The 13,058-nt window shown below is 37.0% G+C and overlaps 3 protein-coding genes across 3 annotated transcripts; 1 reads left to right on the top strand and 2 right to left on the bottom strand.

Annotated features, from left to right (window-relative positions):
- Positions 1–161: 161 nt before the first annotated feature.
- On the top strand, positions 162–4,468 carry LOC125216065 (CDP-diacylglycerol--glycerol-3-phosphate 3-phosphatidyltransferase 2-like). Its single transcript, XM_048117713.1, has 8 exons — positions 162–702; positions 1,360–1,457; positions 1,539–1,589; positions 1,942–2,055; positions 3,429–3,485; positions 3,580–3,665; positions 3,766–4,152; positions 4,293–4,468. Exons 1-7 carry the CDS (start codon positions 225–227, stop codon positions 3,884–3,886), a joined length of 1,005 nt encoding a protein of 334 aa, XP_047973670.1. The 5' UTR covers positions 162–224; the 3' UTR covers positions 3,887–4,152; positions 4,293–4,468.
- Positions 4,469–4,594: 126 nt separating this feature from the next.
- On the bottom strand, positions 4,595–7,260 carry LOC125202511 (probable protein phosphatase 2C 38). Its single transcript, XM_048100917.1, has 5 exons — positions 7,064–7,260; positions 6,108–6,513; positions 5,462–5,826; positions 5,143–5,379; positions 4,595–5,025 (listed from the first exon to the last, which is right to left on the bottom strand). The coding sequence occupies exons 2-5, from the start codon at positions 6,430–6,432 to the stop codon at positions 4,753–4,755; spliced, it is 1,200 nt and encodes a 399-aa protein (XP_047956874.1). The 5' UTR covers positions 6,433–6,513; positions 7,064–7,260; the 3' UTR covers positions 4,595–4,752.
- An 822-nt stretch (positions 7,261–8,082) lies between these two features.
- Positions 8,083–11,177, bottom strand: LOC125217611 (ankyrin repeat-containing protein NPR4-like). Its single transcript, XM_048119167.1, has 2 exons — positions 10,701–11,177; positions 8,083–8,984 (listed from the first exon to the last, which is right to left on the bottom strand). Exons 1-2 carry the CDS (start codon positions 11,172–11,174, stop codon positions 8,268–8,270), a joined length of 1,191 nt encoding a protein of 396 aa, XP_047975124.1. The 5' UTR covers positions 11,175–11,177; the 3' UTR covers positions 8,083–8,267.
- Positions 11,178–13,058: the final 1,881 nt, after the last annotated feature.

The following is a 13,058-nucleotide window of genomic DNA, read 5'->3' on the forward strand; positions in this document are numbered from 1 at the left end:
CTCACAGAAGATGTTACATTTTATCTTTTAAAAAAAGTTCCCTCACATCAATTGTATAACATCTCCTCTCGTGCCGTCTCCCTAGTGTGACATCTACTATGGGACATAGGAGTAAAGACGGAAGCCATGATTGCCAATCTCCTTCTCCACCTGGCCCTGCGATGCTAAAATAAGCCGCCCGCGCGCATTTTAATCCATACCCACCAAACCACCATCATCAAATCATGCCAAGCGCTCTCAAACTCACAAATTTCTTCATTCTCCACGCCCATAAACCCTACAGATTGAAATTCGCCAATTTATCCTCTCCCTCCCACGCCGCCGCAGCCGTCGCCGTCGATTCAAGGAATATCCCGCGGCTCAGCTATCTCTCCAGCTGGCGATGCAGGACAACAACCCTATTCCACACCCCTTCGCGCGTTAGCCCCGCCCCCAAATTCTCCCACGGCCAGAATCTCTGCCTCTACACATCCGATTCCGGGAAATACGGCCATTTTGATCGCGGCAGGAGCGGTAATTTGGGGACTCCAATGGGGGGCGCTGTTGATGGAAAGGTGGAGACCGAAACTCGCGAGGAATCAGATTTGCCGACGCCGCCGCTGAGCCACGGCGAGAAATCGCCGCGAAAGTCATCGAAATTGCTCACGTTGCCTACGATCCTGACGATCGGCCGCGTCGCTGCCATACCGATTATCGTTTACAGTATGTGCTTAAATTTATGATTTTGATTGCAAATGTGTCCGATGATGAAGGTGGAATTTTTATAATTGAGTAAAATTGACAATGTTGTGCGCTCGGTTTCAGCAGTTGTACCTTTTACCTTGATTATTACCTATAATTGACAAAATTGACAAGGTGGAATTAATTGAGCAGATGTTAAATGTTTATTTTTTGCACCATTGATGCATTAAGACATTGAAGAGGAGCGCCAGCTCAAATTTTGTGCATTCATTATGTATGTATATTCACATGAGAGATCTGTGCATTTTTTGCTGTTACCGCTATTCCGAATTTAATACTATGATTCCTAGTTCTGCCTATTTACTGTTGAGGTAGAATTTCATGTGAATCGACTTATTGAAAATCTCTTTTCAGTAGCCTTCAATGTTGAGAGCTGGTTTTGAATTTGGATTGTATTCAAATCTGTGGTAAATGTTTTATGATGTGTGATAAATGCATGAAAAGGAAAAAAATCGATTGAAAGTGCTCTACTTTACCGAGAAAAGAGATCAATGCACTTGTGCTTATGCATATGGCTTCTTTACAGCTGCATCTGTTCTGTATAATTACCACTATTTGGTATGGCCATTTTTATCGGTAGTTTCACTAAATTGACATGTTAGTTTCTTTTTTTGCTAGCTTTTTATGTTGAAAGTTGGTGGGGACCGTCAGCAACTGTAGGAATTTTTGTTGCAGCTGCCACTACCGATTGGCTTGATGGATTTCTCGCTCGAAAGGTGCTGACTTTTCAACCTTTAAGTTGTATCTCTATTTTTTTTTATTTCCTGAATTACATTGCGGCATGTTTGGTGTAACAGATGAAATTGGGTACTCCTTTTGGGGCATTTTTGGATCCGGTGGCTGATAAGGTGACAACCCATACTCCATGTATTTGCCTTAGTATAAATGCTAGAATGATGCGTTTAGTTCAGTGTTTGTACAAAAGAAGTGAGGATTTATAACGTGAAGAGGTGGTGGCGTGGAGGAAAATAACTTTTTTTGGGTGATATATGTTGGGTTAATCAAGCAAAAAAACTTGAGTAGTAGGATGCTCTATAGTCTATACATCTCTGAACTCCAAAAATGGAACTTCATATGAAGGGTGCAGTGATGTCAAACTTCTTCTTTGTTTTCTTTTTTTACTAGAAAAAAAACTTTTAAAAATTGCTGCGAAGCTAATGCGAGGGAACCTTATAGAGTTGTCATTTTCAATGTATGCAGCTCATGGTTGCTACTACCTTGATCTTGTTGTGCACTAAGCCCCTTGATGCTGGTATATTTGGCCATGGACCATGGCTATTGACTGTGCCTGCAACTGCCATAATCTGTAGAGAGGTAACATCTCGAATTTCTCTTAATTGCTATTTCAGCTGATTGGCTGAGATCCTTAATCCTTATGCTATAATTTCAAGTACAATTGGACCTTAGGATTAAGATATTTTAAGGTGGGGAATTGCACAGTTGGTAAGTGTTGGAGCTTATATTTACACCCCATCCCTCTTGGTTATTCTTTTGCATTCTCCAGAACTGCACTGTCCATTTAGTTAAAGCTTAATATTGAATCCATATCAAACTTCCCTCTGCATTGTCGATGATTTACTCAATTTCACAAGGACGCCAATCATGCTATTATGGCCTGTGGAATAAATACTATCTAGAATTGCTGAGTCTTTGTTTTCCTTGCTCTTAAAGAATCTATATCCAGCTTTTGTCCTGGAATTTGTTGTAGATATAGAGTCCTAGATTGATTATATCAAAGTAAAAAGGGGGGTCTACCCAATTGCATGATGGTTTTCCCATTTTAGATTATGAAACGAAATTGTATGAATAATAGGATCTGATGCTCATTTCCTTTGTAGTGTTAAATAATTCAGGTTGGTGTAAATTGTCATGTAAAACACATCCATACGAAGATAAGTAAAATGACACAGAGACGACTAGCAGAATTGATTGCTTCATATATCTACTAGTTTGGTTTTTACAAATAATCCCTAAATATGTGACATTTTGGTCAACCTTGAAAACTTCTTGCGAATTACTCCCTCCGTTCCATAGTAGTAGAGTCATTTGGCCATTTTGGTACGTTCCATAATAGTGGAGTCATTTCTCGTTTTAGTAAAAGTCAACACTCTTCTTCTTACTTACTTTTCCCTATCTCTTACTTTATTCTCTCTACTTTTTCTTCTCTCCTACTTTATTACTACCTCTGACCCCCAAATTTTGACACACTTTGACCCGACACGGGTTTTAAGAAATGTAATGGAAAGTGAATTGAAATAGTTGGTGGGATGTGGGTCCTACTTTTAAAATATTAGTTTTATAATAAAATGTGAGTAGGAATGAGTTAGTGGAATATGGGATCCACTACCAAAAATGGTAAAAAGTGAAGTGTGTCAAAATTTGGGGGACGGACCGAAATAGTAAACTGTGTCAAAATTTGGGGGACGGAGGTAGTATCTTTTTTTAATACATTACACACATTTTTCTTAATCTCCGTGCCGAAAAAAATTGCCCCCACTAGTATGGAACGGAGGGAGTATGTGCTAAACTGCTTATATCTTTTATATTTAGTTTGATAATTAGTCGAAAGCTGAAATATTCTCTTCTTCCTTGATTGATGGAACTCAATATTTGCTTAGTCTTTAATTATTCGGTTCATCACATGTTCTCATGTATTAACAAGTCTCTCAAAATCATTACCTTTGTAGATAACCATGTCGGCAGTCAGGGAATGGGCTGCTTCTCGGGACAAAAAGCTTTTAGAGGTTGGTATCTTAAGCAACATAACTTTTGAGTTGCAAATGTATTAAACTTGTTTACTCACTTTTCTAATACATAAAGCTCTCTCTCCATTCTCAGGCTGTTGCAGTTAATAACTTGGGAAAATGGAAAACTGCAACACAGATGAGTGCATTGACCATCCTTTTGGCTGCCGGAGATGCAAGGTCTTCTTTTCATCTTTTTTCTTTGATACAATTTTCATGTAAATACTCTAACTCCACACACGTCTAATACATCTCTCATTCTCTTCTTTTCTCTCTGCAGCTTTGTAGGGGACGGAACTCTTGTTTCTTCGGGGGTAGTGTTACTCTATATTTCCGCCTGGCTCTCCTTATGGTCAATGGCAGTTTATATCAAAAAGATATGGCGAGTGCTAATACTATAGTGCTGTTAACCGTTCGAGGTTAGTGACTACTGAAACAGAGTCACCCCCTGCTATATAGAGGTAGAACTACATAGGTATAGACTATAGACGGCTATTGGAGGTTCTTCAGCCTAACTCAATTGAAGAGAAAAAATGAGCTTTACATATTCGGTTGAAGACTCCTCTGCTCTAGGATTTTCTTTCCTCGCTGACCTAAAAACGTCGACCAACAATGCGTGCTACTCCAAGCCAGAAACCTCTGGCAACGATTTCCTGCGAAACACCTGGTATGGATGCTCATTTTTTCGGTTGTTATTTTGTTGATATTATAAGTTGTTTTGGTTGTTGCTAGTGATTGCATTTGGTTCGTTGAAACTTGCCTTTCTTGCTTAAATTCAGTAGCTAAATGTCTATTTTTTGCAAACAGTTAGGTGGTGGCTGATTTTTAGAGCAAGGAAGACAAGTTTGTTGGTTCTTCTAAGATCTGTAAGATAAACATATTGCATTTTTTTTCTTCTTTTTTTCTTGTTTGCTGTAGTATGAAGTATAAATATTGTTATGTGATGCATATTCTTCTATTTTCAAATGTTGATTGATTTTCTATTTCTATTTAACTAGAAGAAGATTGATCTAAAGAAAGCAGAAAGTCAATAACATGATAGAAGTAGAACAGTAACAGGAACTTCTATAGAAAGAATTACTTATAAAAGAATTTCCTCTGTTTCATATGCCAGTCAGCTAAAAAATTCCTGAAACAGATAGTCATCTTCTTCAACGTGCATCTTCCTGGCATAATCACTAACATGTACTATATCAAGTTTTGAGGAGAGAGAAATGCCAATTCACCAACTTAGACACTCTTTACATATCTTCTTCCCCTTTCCTGCTCATTCTAAGTCATCATTGTCCACTCCCGCGGTACCGCTAGTCCCGGCCCTGTTGATGTCAAGTGCATAAGTTCTTTCTGAGACAGTTGGCCGTCTGCGGGAGCTGCTGCTGCTGCTGATCAATCTGGAATCTAGGAAGAGAACTACCACTGTGATGTCGTCATGGACCCTTCTCCTCTCCTGTATTTCGATCTTCTTCAGCTCCTTATATTTCTGCCCCCTCTCCCTTGCTAGTGCCTTCAGCGCAGCTTTCACTAGTGTTCTTGCGATTCCCTGCCGGAAACAGAGGATTGCCACGATTAGAACATAGCTCAGTGAGCATGTTAGGTTTCTTATGATAAAACACACATGCTTTTCACGTTACATGAAGTAGAAAGCTAGGAATCATACCTTTCGTGACTTGGAGTGGACTATGTCGACTGCTTCTTGATTGGTGAGGTGGTCCCATAGCCCATCAGAAGCAAATATGATGAATTCGTCCCGAGGGCTAATGCCCCGCTCCTCCACTGTTGGGTCAGGCAAAAGGATCGGCTTATCAAATATCCCCGGCACCCTGTACTTTTCTATCAACGGCGGTCTATTGAACTCCTGCTTCTTTAGGTAAGCATCACCGATCGATCTTGAAACCTGAGTTGAACAAGATATGTGACATTAAGTATAGCTAGTGGAAAGCAGTAACCAAATTTGATGACTGAGCTTGAACTTTCACCTGAATGATGCCCTTGACACGCCAAACGCCATCCTTCTGAAAAACAATCTGTTCATCATTGGGATGCCGTATCGTTAACTCGTCCCGGACAACTTCCTCACTTGCATTATGGTCTTTCGATAATTGGATGGCTTCCATGTGTAGTTCAGGCGACGATCGCCCCAAGACCGCCCTAGAATCTCCTGCGCTGGCCACGTATATCATTCCTCCGCATACGACGCCCACCAAACAACAAGATCCGACAGACGCCAACATTGGCCTAGACTCCCACTCACGCCTGACCTTAGCAAGAAACTCTTCCTCTGTTGCCACAAATGCTCTGCCTATAACATCCGTTGACATCCCTCCCCTTTCTGTCGTTATTCCTGCATCAGGTGAGCAATATAGATAGGAATAAAATGACTCAGAATTGTGTATTGAATCTCAATATGCTTAATCCATTCACAGTTTTCAAGTAGATTGGAAACATTATCCTAAATGCAGAGTTCTTCTTTTATGAAGAAAAAAACAAGGCGAAATCATTTCACAAACTTTCAAACACAGTGTATATACATATTGAACTACAAGAGTGACTAGATTTGGGGAAGAAACAAATTCTAACTAAGATATAAATCCATCAAGATTCAAACAGGAACATCAAACGTACTTTTCATATGATTAAACAGGCGATCACTTATAAACCTTGAAGCATCTGGCCCACCATGCCCATCATAGACTCCGACAAATGTACCATAAGGGCCTGCGGCATCCATGCCCATTAGCCCCGACTCAAGCTGGCTATGATCTTCTACAACGATATTTCCTTTTATAACTGCCATAGAGTAATCCCCGTAGTGATGGTGCCCAAAATCCTTCTGCCACCACAAGGTAGTATGTCCGCCTACTCCGCTCATAGCACCCTCATCATTTCCCTCCCAAGTCGGCCTGATCCACTGTGGTATTAACTTCTTCAATGAGTTAGGGTTCACCATAGTTCACTTGATATTCTCAAATCCAACACCACCAACTTCTTGGGAAAAGGATAGTGACACCAATGATTTCAGCAACTCCAGCTGTAGAAGTAAAACAAAATGCAGAAAGTCACCAAACTATTCCATCCAAATATAATGTTTCAAGAAATTACATAATCTAATTGAATTTCCTCCCAAAACCATCACAATCCAAATAACAAAAAAACATATTAGCAAACAAGAATCATTTGGTTCAATAGAGAAATACAGTAAATCACCCATCTCTATTCCATCGAAAGAAAATACGTAACCTAACTTAATTGAGGTTTTTCTCCCAAAACCATCACAATCCACTAAAAAAGTCACATAATACAAAAAAATTCAGCTGAAGAAGCAATGCATTATCAATATCCAAGAATGCAGAAAATCACCAATCTGTTTCCATCCAAAAATTCTACTCTCTAAAAGAAAAACACATGATCTAATTGAATTTCCCCCTAAAACTATCGCAATCCAAAAGAAAACACATGAGCAAAACAACAAACAGTTGGATCAATTAAAACTGCATTAAACAAATATAAATCGAAATGCACGTATCCTACGGATTAGAAGAAGCACATTTCATCAGCGATCGAAAATTGCAGAAATGTACCTAGAATCAGAGACGCTCAGCGATGAATTGGATGCGGATGCCCGGGCTTGCTTCCCCCCTTCAATAAAGAGAGGGAAAGAGACTGCGCCTTCTTCCTTCTTGCTCCGTATGATACGAATGTGGAAGATGGATTGATCAAGAGAGAGAAAGCTAGTGAGAGAAAGTGGATTACAAGAAACTAAGTAGCGGTTTGTGTAACCAACTTTCAATGGCGGGGTGCTTTCTGTTTAGCCATTTGGTTTTAGTGGTATTTATAGAAGTTCCTCAGTAATTTTTTAAATTGCTCTTTGCACCTTTGAGATCAAAATCATTTCACTCTGACCCCTCTTGATCAGGAAATTTACTTTTACACCCAAGACTGAGCTGCAGTTGGCGTTATTTTCCCCCTCGTTCTCTCTCTGTCCCCTCAAACTCAAACGGATATTACAAAAAGAAAATAATCATATTTGAGTCTCAAATTTTTATAAATATTGTTAACTAACGTTTTCTCTTAAAAATTTCTTAACTTGGTAAAAAAATGATTTATTCTCACTTGACATAATTATGCACTTGGGTGGATCAATCTAAAAGAAAATCCACTTAAATTAAAGTTATAATCCCTAAAAATTCGCCATTAAATATCTCATTTTTCCTTTTTCGTCTATCCGTCTATTTGACTTTTACCATTTTTGGCAAGTGGTCACAGTATTCCACTAACTCACTATACTCACATTTTATTATAAAATTAATATAAAAAAATGGGTTTCACATTCCACTAACTATTTCAACCAACTTTTCTTTATATTTCTTAATATCCGTCCCACTCTAAGAGTGACAATTAAGTTGGGACGGATGGTATATAAAAAAGCAGGATCCACCTTGACTTTTTCTGCCACTTTCTTTTTATAAAGTCAAATAATTTCTTAAACTTGAGCTGATAAAAAATAAGACATCTATTGATCGACGGATAAAGTATATATCAAGCGATATAAAAATTATAATTTCGTAAATTTACTAAATTTTTGAAAAAAGCACACGATTTCAAGACATTTTTTTTTCTCAGCACGCTAAAAATTAGATATATGAAACATAATTGTCTCACACGACACACGTTTAAAGTATTAAAAGTAAAGCACTCTTTTGTGCAATTTTCCTCATCCATTCTTTCCCTCGTAACATAAGACCTCTCCTCCGGACTATTTTCAATCCAATATTTCTTCGTCATTCAATTAACTACTACCCTTTCAATAATCCGTTGAAACTGATAAAACAAGCGAAAGATTCGATCAGCGATTGTAACATCTTCATGCTGCTGCTTCAGTCTCTTCCACATAGAGTACAACAACATCATATAAATGTAGACGGCTACGAGCACAACGATGCCCACGAACACAGAGACTACCATAGCAACAATTTGACCAGGTGTTTGTGTTTCTATTGGATTGGTCATGATTGAGGAAGCTCTATAACTCACTCCGATAGATGCCATCGACACCAACGTTGTATACCATATGAGCATCACGAAAAGAGACGCATTAGTTGGCGTTCGGAAGGCAACGAGTAAGATTACAAGGAGAGATGAAACGAAAGCGGTGGTGTTAGCACGAGAGAAGAGTTTGTATAGTTTGGGATGAGAAGATGCCATCACTGCTTTGCCGGCCATGTGTGATGACGTGTCGTCCTGCCACACGCCGCCTGGGGGGTTAACGGCCGCCTGAAATGCCATTGCGGCTATGAGGGCTACCACTACCATTGTCGTGCCGGTTATCTCGCGGAAGACGTGGAGAAATGGCTGATCGGACAAACGTAGTAAGAGTCCTTCAGTTTCTGAAAATGTAGTTGTGTGTTGGGAGCTCTCTCTTAGGATATCCAGCGGTGTTTTGCCCATGGAATTATCAGTTAGCTTCTCTATTTTATTGCTTTCCACCAAATACCGTACCATCTGAGATTTTGATACAATAGCAATAGAGTGCGTTATATTGCTAACTATTTAAATTACTAATTCTGCTAACTCATCAATACAGTATATTAAAAATATCAACACGGACACACGGTGACATCAAAATGTCAACACATAATATCAATACATTATATTGAAGTTCAATAAAATTATGTGTTGACATTTTAATGTCATCGTATTGATATTTTTAATACACTGCATTGATGAGTTAACAAATTAGCAACTTAAGAAAATTAGCAATTGATCACACCCATAGCAACAAATATAGTTAATGGTGCAAACTGTACAATATGTATAGTGGAAATTAAAAACTTAATTGCATGAATTGAGACTATTCGTACAAGAATGTTGCGCACATGATTTGGAAATTTGGTATAAGTTTTAGTCATTCCAATAACAATATCAAATTGATTGCATTTACTTTAGGAGAATATTTGTCCAAATATTTGAAGAAGTGAACACAACCCCATGCACTAAATGAACCACGTTTCCACCAAACCACGTCAACATTCATGTCATATGTTGGACAACAACCGTGCGTATATTTGTGGGAATAGAGGAGTGGACATACTATTTCTCGGTTCAATAATAAGGGACAATTAAGCTCTCTGATCCGGTGGGGGTTCCCCCTAAATCCGTCACTGATCTCTTGCATGGATCGGTGATACAAATGTGGGATACTCCTTCCGTCCCACGTACAAGAGGAGTCACATTTGATGTTGGTACGTATTTTAAGAAATGTAAAGAATAATGGGTTCGAAAAGCGTTTAGTGAAATATATGGTCCACTTTTTTATAATAAAATGTTAGTGAAGTAGGTTAGTGGAATGTTGGACCTACATATTATTTATGGTAAAAATGAAGTGTGACTATTATTGAGGGACAGACCGAAATGACAAATTTATGTGACTCTTATTGTAGGATGAAGGGAGTAAGAAAAAGCTTCAATTAGCGCTTTCAGACTCTAGAAATTGAAGGCAGAGAGAGGCAAAATTGTCGAAACCGACGATGGCAAAGAGAGAAAAATTCACCTAGTGATATGAGCCCACCAGCAAGAGACACTTATAAAGAGCCCACGTGCACCGACCCAATCGAGACCACACCGGACCCCACCATGGAGGAGACGGTAGTGGCCCAGCCTGAGCTCAAGGATAGGGAGAAGTCGCAGCACCAGAGACGACCCCCGAGACGCTATCAGGACTACGTCCATGGTTAGATAATTTATTTTAAGCAATTAATGTAATCAAGAGTCGAGCATCATTATAAGTTTATTTTCGGGCTTTTTTTAGGTTCTTTATAAAACGCAAAAGAGACTAGAATAGTACTCACTCTATTCCCATTAATCAACATCAATTTCCTTTTCGTGAATGGGCTTGAATTGGGCTTGTGTATTGGCGCCCATATCAGTTCTCTTTAATGAGAAAAAAAGTGGGATAAAATGTAGTTTTAGCCATTTTCCATCATTTTACTCCAATTCGTGATAATTTTCTCCCAAATTTTCTCACCCTTTTTATCCCTCGTTTTCTCGTGATATATTGACAAACACAAGAAAGAATCCTTATTTCATGGAGTATGATTGTCGCTGCATTAAGTCGAATGTATGTTCATATATAAAAGAAAAAAAAACTACTTAAATTGGCCAGCTAATTTATTGAACTCAAATCAAGAACAGAAACAAAAGAGTTGCAGTAGTAATTACCTCAATTTGATTGTACCTAACAGCCAAATGCAAAATTGTCTCCCCATCATCATCCTTTGCTCGCACAAGATCGCCCAATTTCTCCAACAATAACCGCAGAGTCTGAAGCTGACCATGTTTCACGCACAAGTGCAGCACAGTCTGGCCACGATGCAGTCTCTCCATTGCAGGAGACAAGTCATGCTGAAGAAGCTCCTCCAAGATCTGAACATGCCCTTTCATGGCTGCAATATGAACAGGGTTCATGCCTTGATCATCGACCCACCAGCGCATCTCATCAGGGGCTACGTACAACACTATTTTAACAATCTCAACGTACCCACTTGCAGCTGCAATATGAAGGAGATTTCTTGCACGAGCAAACGAAACTTGATCAACAAGAAATGGATCTTGTTGCACAAGTGTTTGGAAAGTTGCGACATCTCCCTTAGTTGCAGAATCATGTAATATCTTTTTAGCTTCTTCTGGAACCATTGTTTCGACCAACTCTATTTTCATTTGGCCTCTTTTTTGACATATAAGCTTGTGATTTGCTAATTATTCATGATGTGTATATTTTCACACACAGAGGTGAGACTTTTAAGACAGCCTGCCGGTGTTAAAAAACGGCCTGCTAAACGTTGACTTAGAAAAGAAGATGTTCATACCTAGATGTCGATAGATGCTAAATTAATTTATTCAACTAAGAGATACTCCCCCTTCCCTTTAATTTTGTCAAGTGGGTTGAAAAAAATTAGTGGAGAGTGAGTCATATTTTTACGAGTGATGTTAAACAACCAAATTTTGTACATCCAAAATAAGGTTATATTAATAATTTGACGTATTAATTATATATTAAAATAATAAATTAAAGAGTGAACTACAAAAATGGTCCCTGGACTATGGATTTATCTCGCCCATAGTCCCTGGACTTTAAAAATATCGCCAGTAGTCCCTGGACTAAGGGTTTATCTCGAAATTGGTCCTTTTGACTTTTTTTGGTACGAAAATACCCTTTGATATTATTTTGGAGGGATTGAGCAATTTGGTCTTTTTACACTTTTAACATTTTAAATCTAATATTATTTTAGTTATGTACTAACTTTGATATTATTTCAAAATTATCATTCTTCTTCCATTTTGTTATCCTTAACTGAATTTGTTTTTTTTTATTTCAATATTAGATTTAATTTTATAAAATTAAATTTAATATTTAGATTTTTAAATATCAATAAATTTTTTTAATGAAAACTATTAATTCATGGACACTATAACTATTGATTAAAACTATTAATTTTTGTTATTTAATATAATATTCAATTGAATTGAAGAAGTATAGAAAAATAATATTAATTATGATGGAAAAATAAGAGTTATTCTATTTAGCCTCCGTTCGGTTGTTATAATTGCTTGTGATTAAATATTATGAAGTTGACTAAAAATTTGATCCTACTTAAAATTTTATATAGGGGTATTTTTGTTGAAATTTTCTAGTAAATTTTGATTGTTTTCAAATTAATAAACGAAAATTATATTAGTCTTACATTAGATGCATATTTATTTCAGAATAAATTGTGTTACATAATCTATTTATGATTAAAGCTACTATTAAATATTGATTAAAACTAAGGCGTTGTCATACCTTATTGATTACATAGTACTATACACTGTCAAATATTGATTATAACTATTAATTTTTGCTATTTAATAAATTTTTATAATTAAAATTTTTTATTGATATTTAAAAATTAAAATTTAAAATTTTATAAAATTAAATCTAATATTGAAATAAAGAAATAAAGTGAAGGATGACAAAAGAGAAAAAGGAAGATAAATTTGAAATAATATCAAAGTTAGTACATAACTAAAATAATATTAGATTTAAAATGTTAAAAGTGTAAAAAGACCAAATTGCCCAAACCTCCCAAAATAATATCAAAGGGTATTTTCGTACCAAAAAAAGCCTAAAAGGACCAATTTCGAGATAAACCCTTAGTCCAGGGACTACTGGCGATATTTTTAAAGTCCATGGACTATGGGCGAGATAAACCCATAGTCCAGGGACCATTTCTGTAGTTCACTCTAAATTAAATGTAGTAAGTGGAAAAATTAAAAAGACTTATTAGCCTTTAATCTCATTTTTTATTTTTATATTTGAATTTCCTTTCTATTGTTTTTAAAATTTGAATTAAAGTATGCACTAATTATATTTATGGTTCCAAAAGAGTAAAAAAATTATACAAATCATAAATATATGACCACAATATTATGCACTTTCCATGTACTATATATGCATTCATATATTTTAATTAAATGCATAAATAAACCTATTTTTATTCAAATAAGCTAGTTTTTGGTTGTACAAAATTTGGTCACATA

The sequence above is a fragment of the Salvia hispanica genome, chromosome 1 (assembly GCF_023119035.1).
Source record: "Salvia hispanica cultivar TCC Black 2014 chromosome 1, UniMelb_Shisp_WGS_1.0, whole genome shotgun sequence".
NCBI classification, from domain to species: domain Eukaryota; kingdom Viridiplantae; phylum Streptophyta; class Magnoliopsida; order Lamiales; family Lamiaceae; genus Salvia; species Salvia hispanica.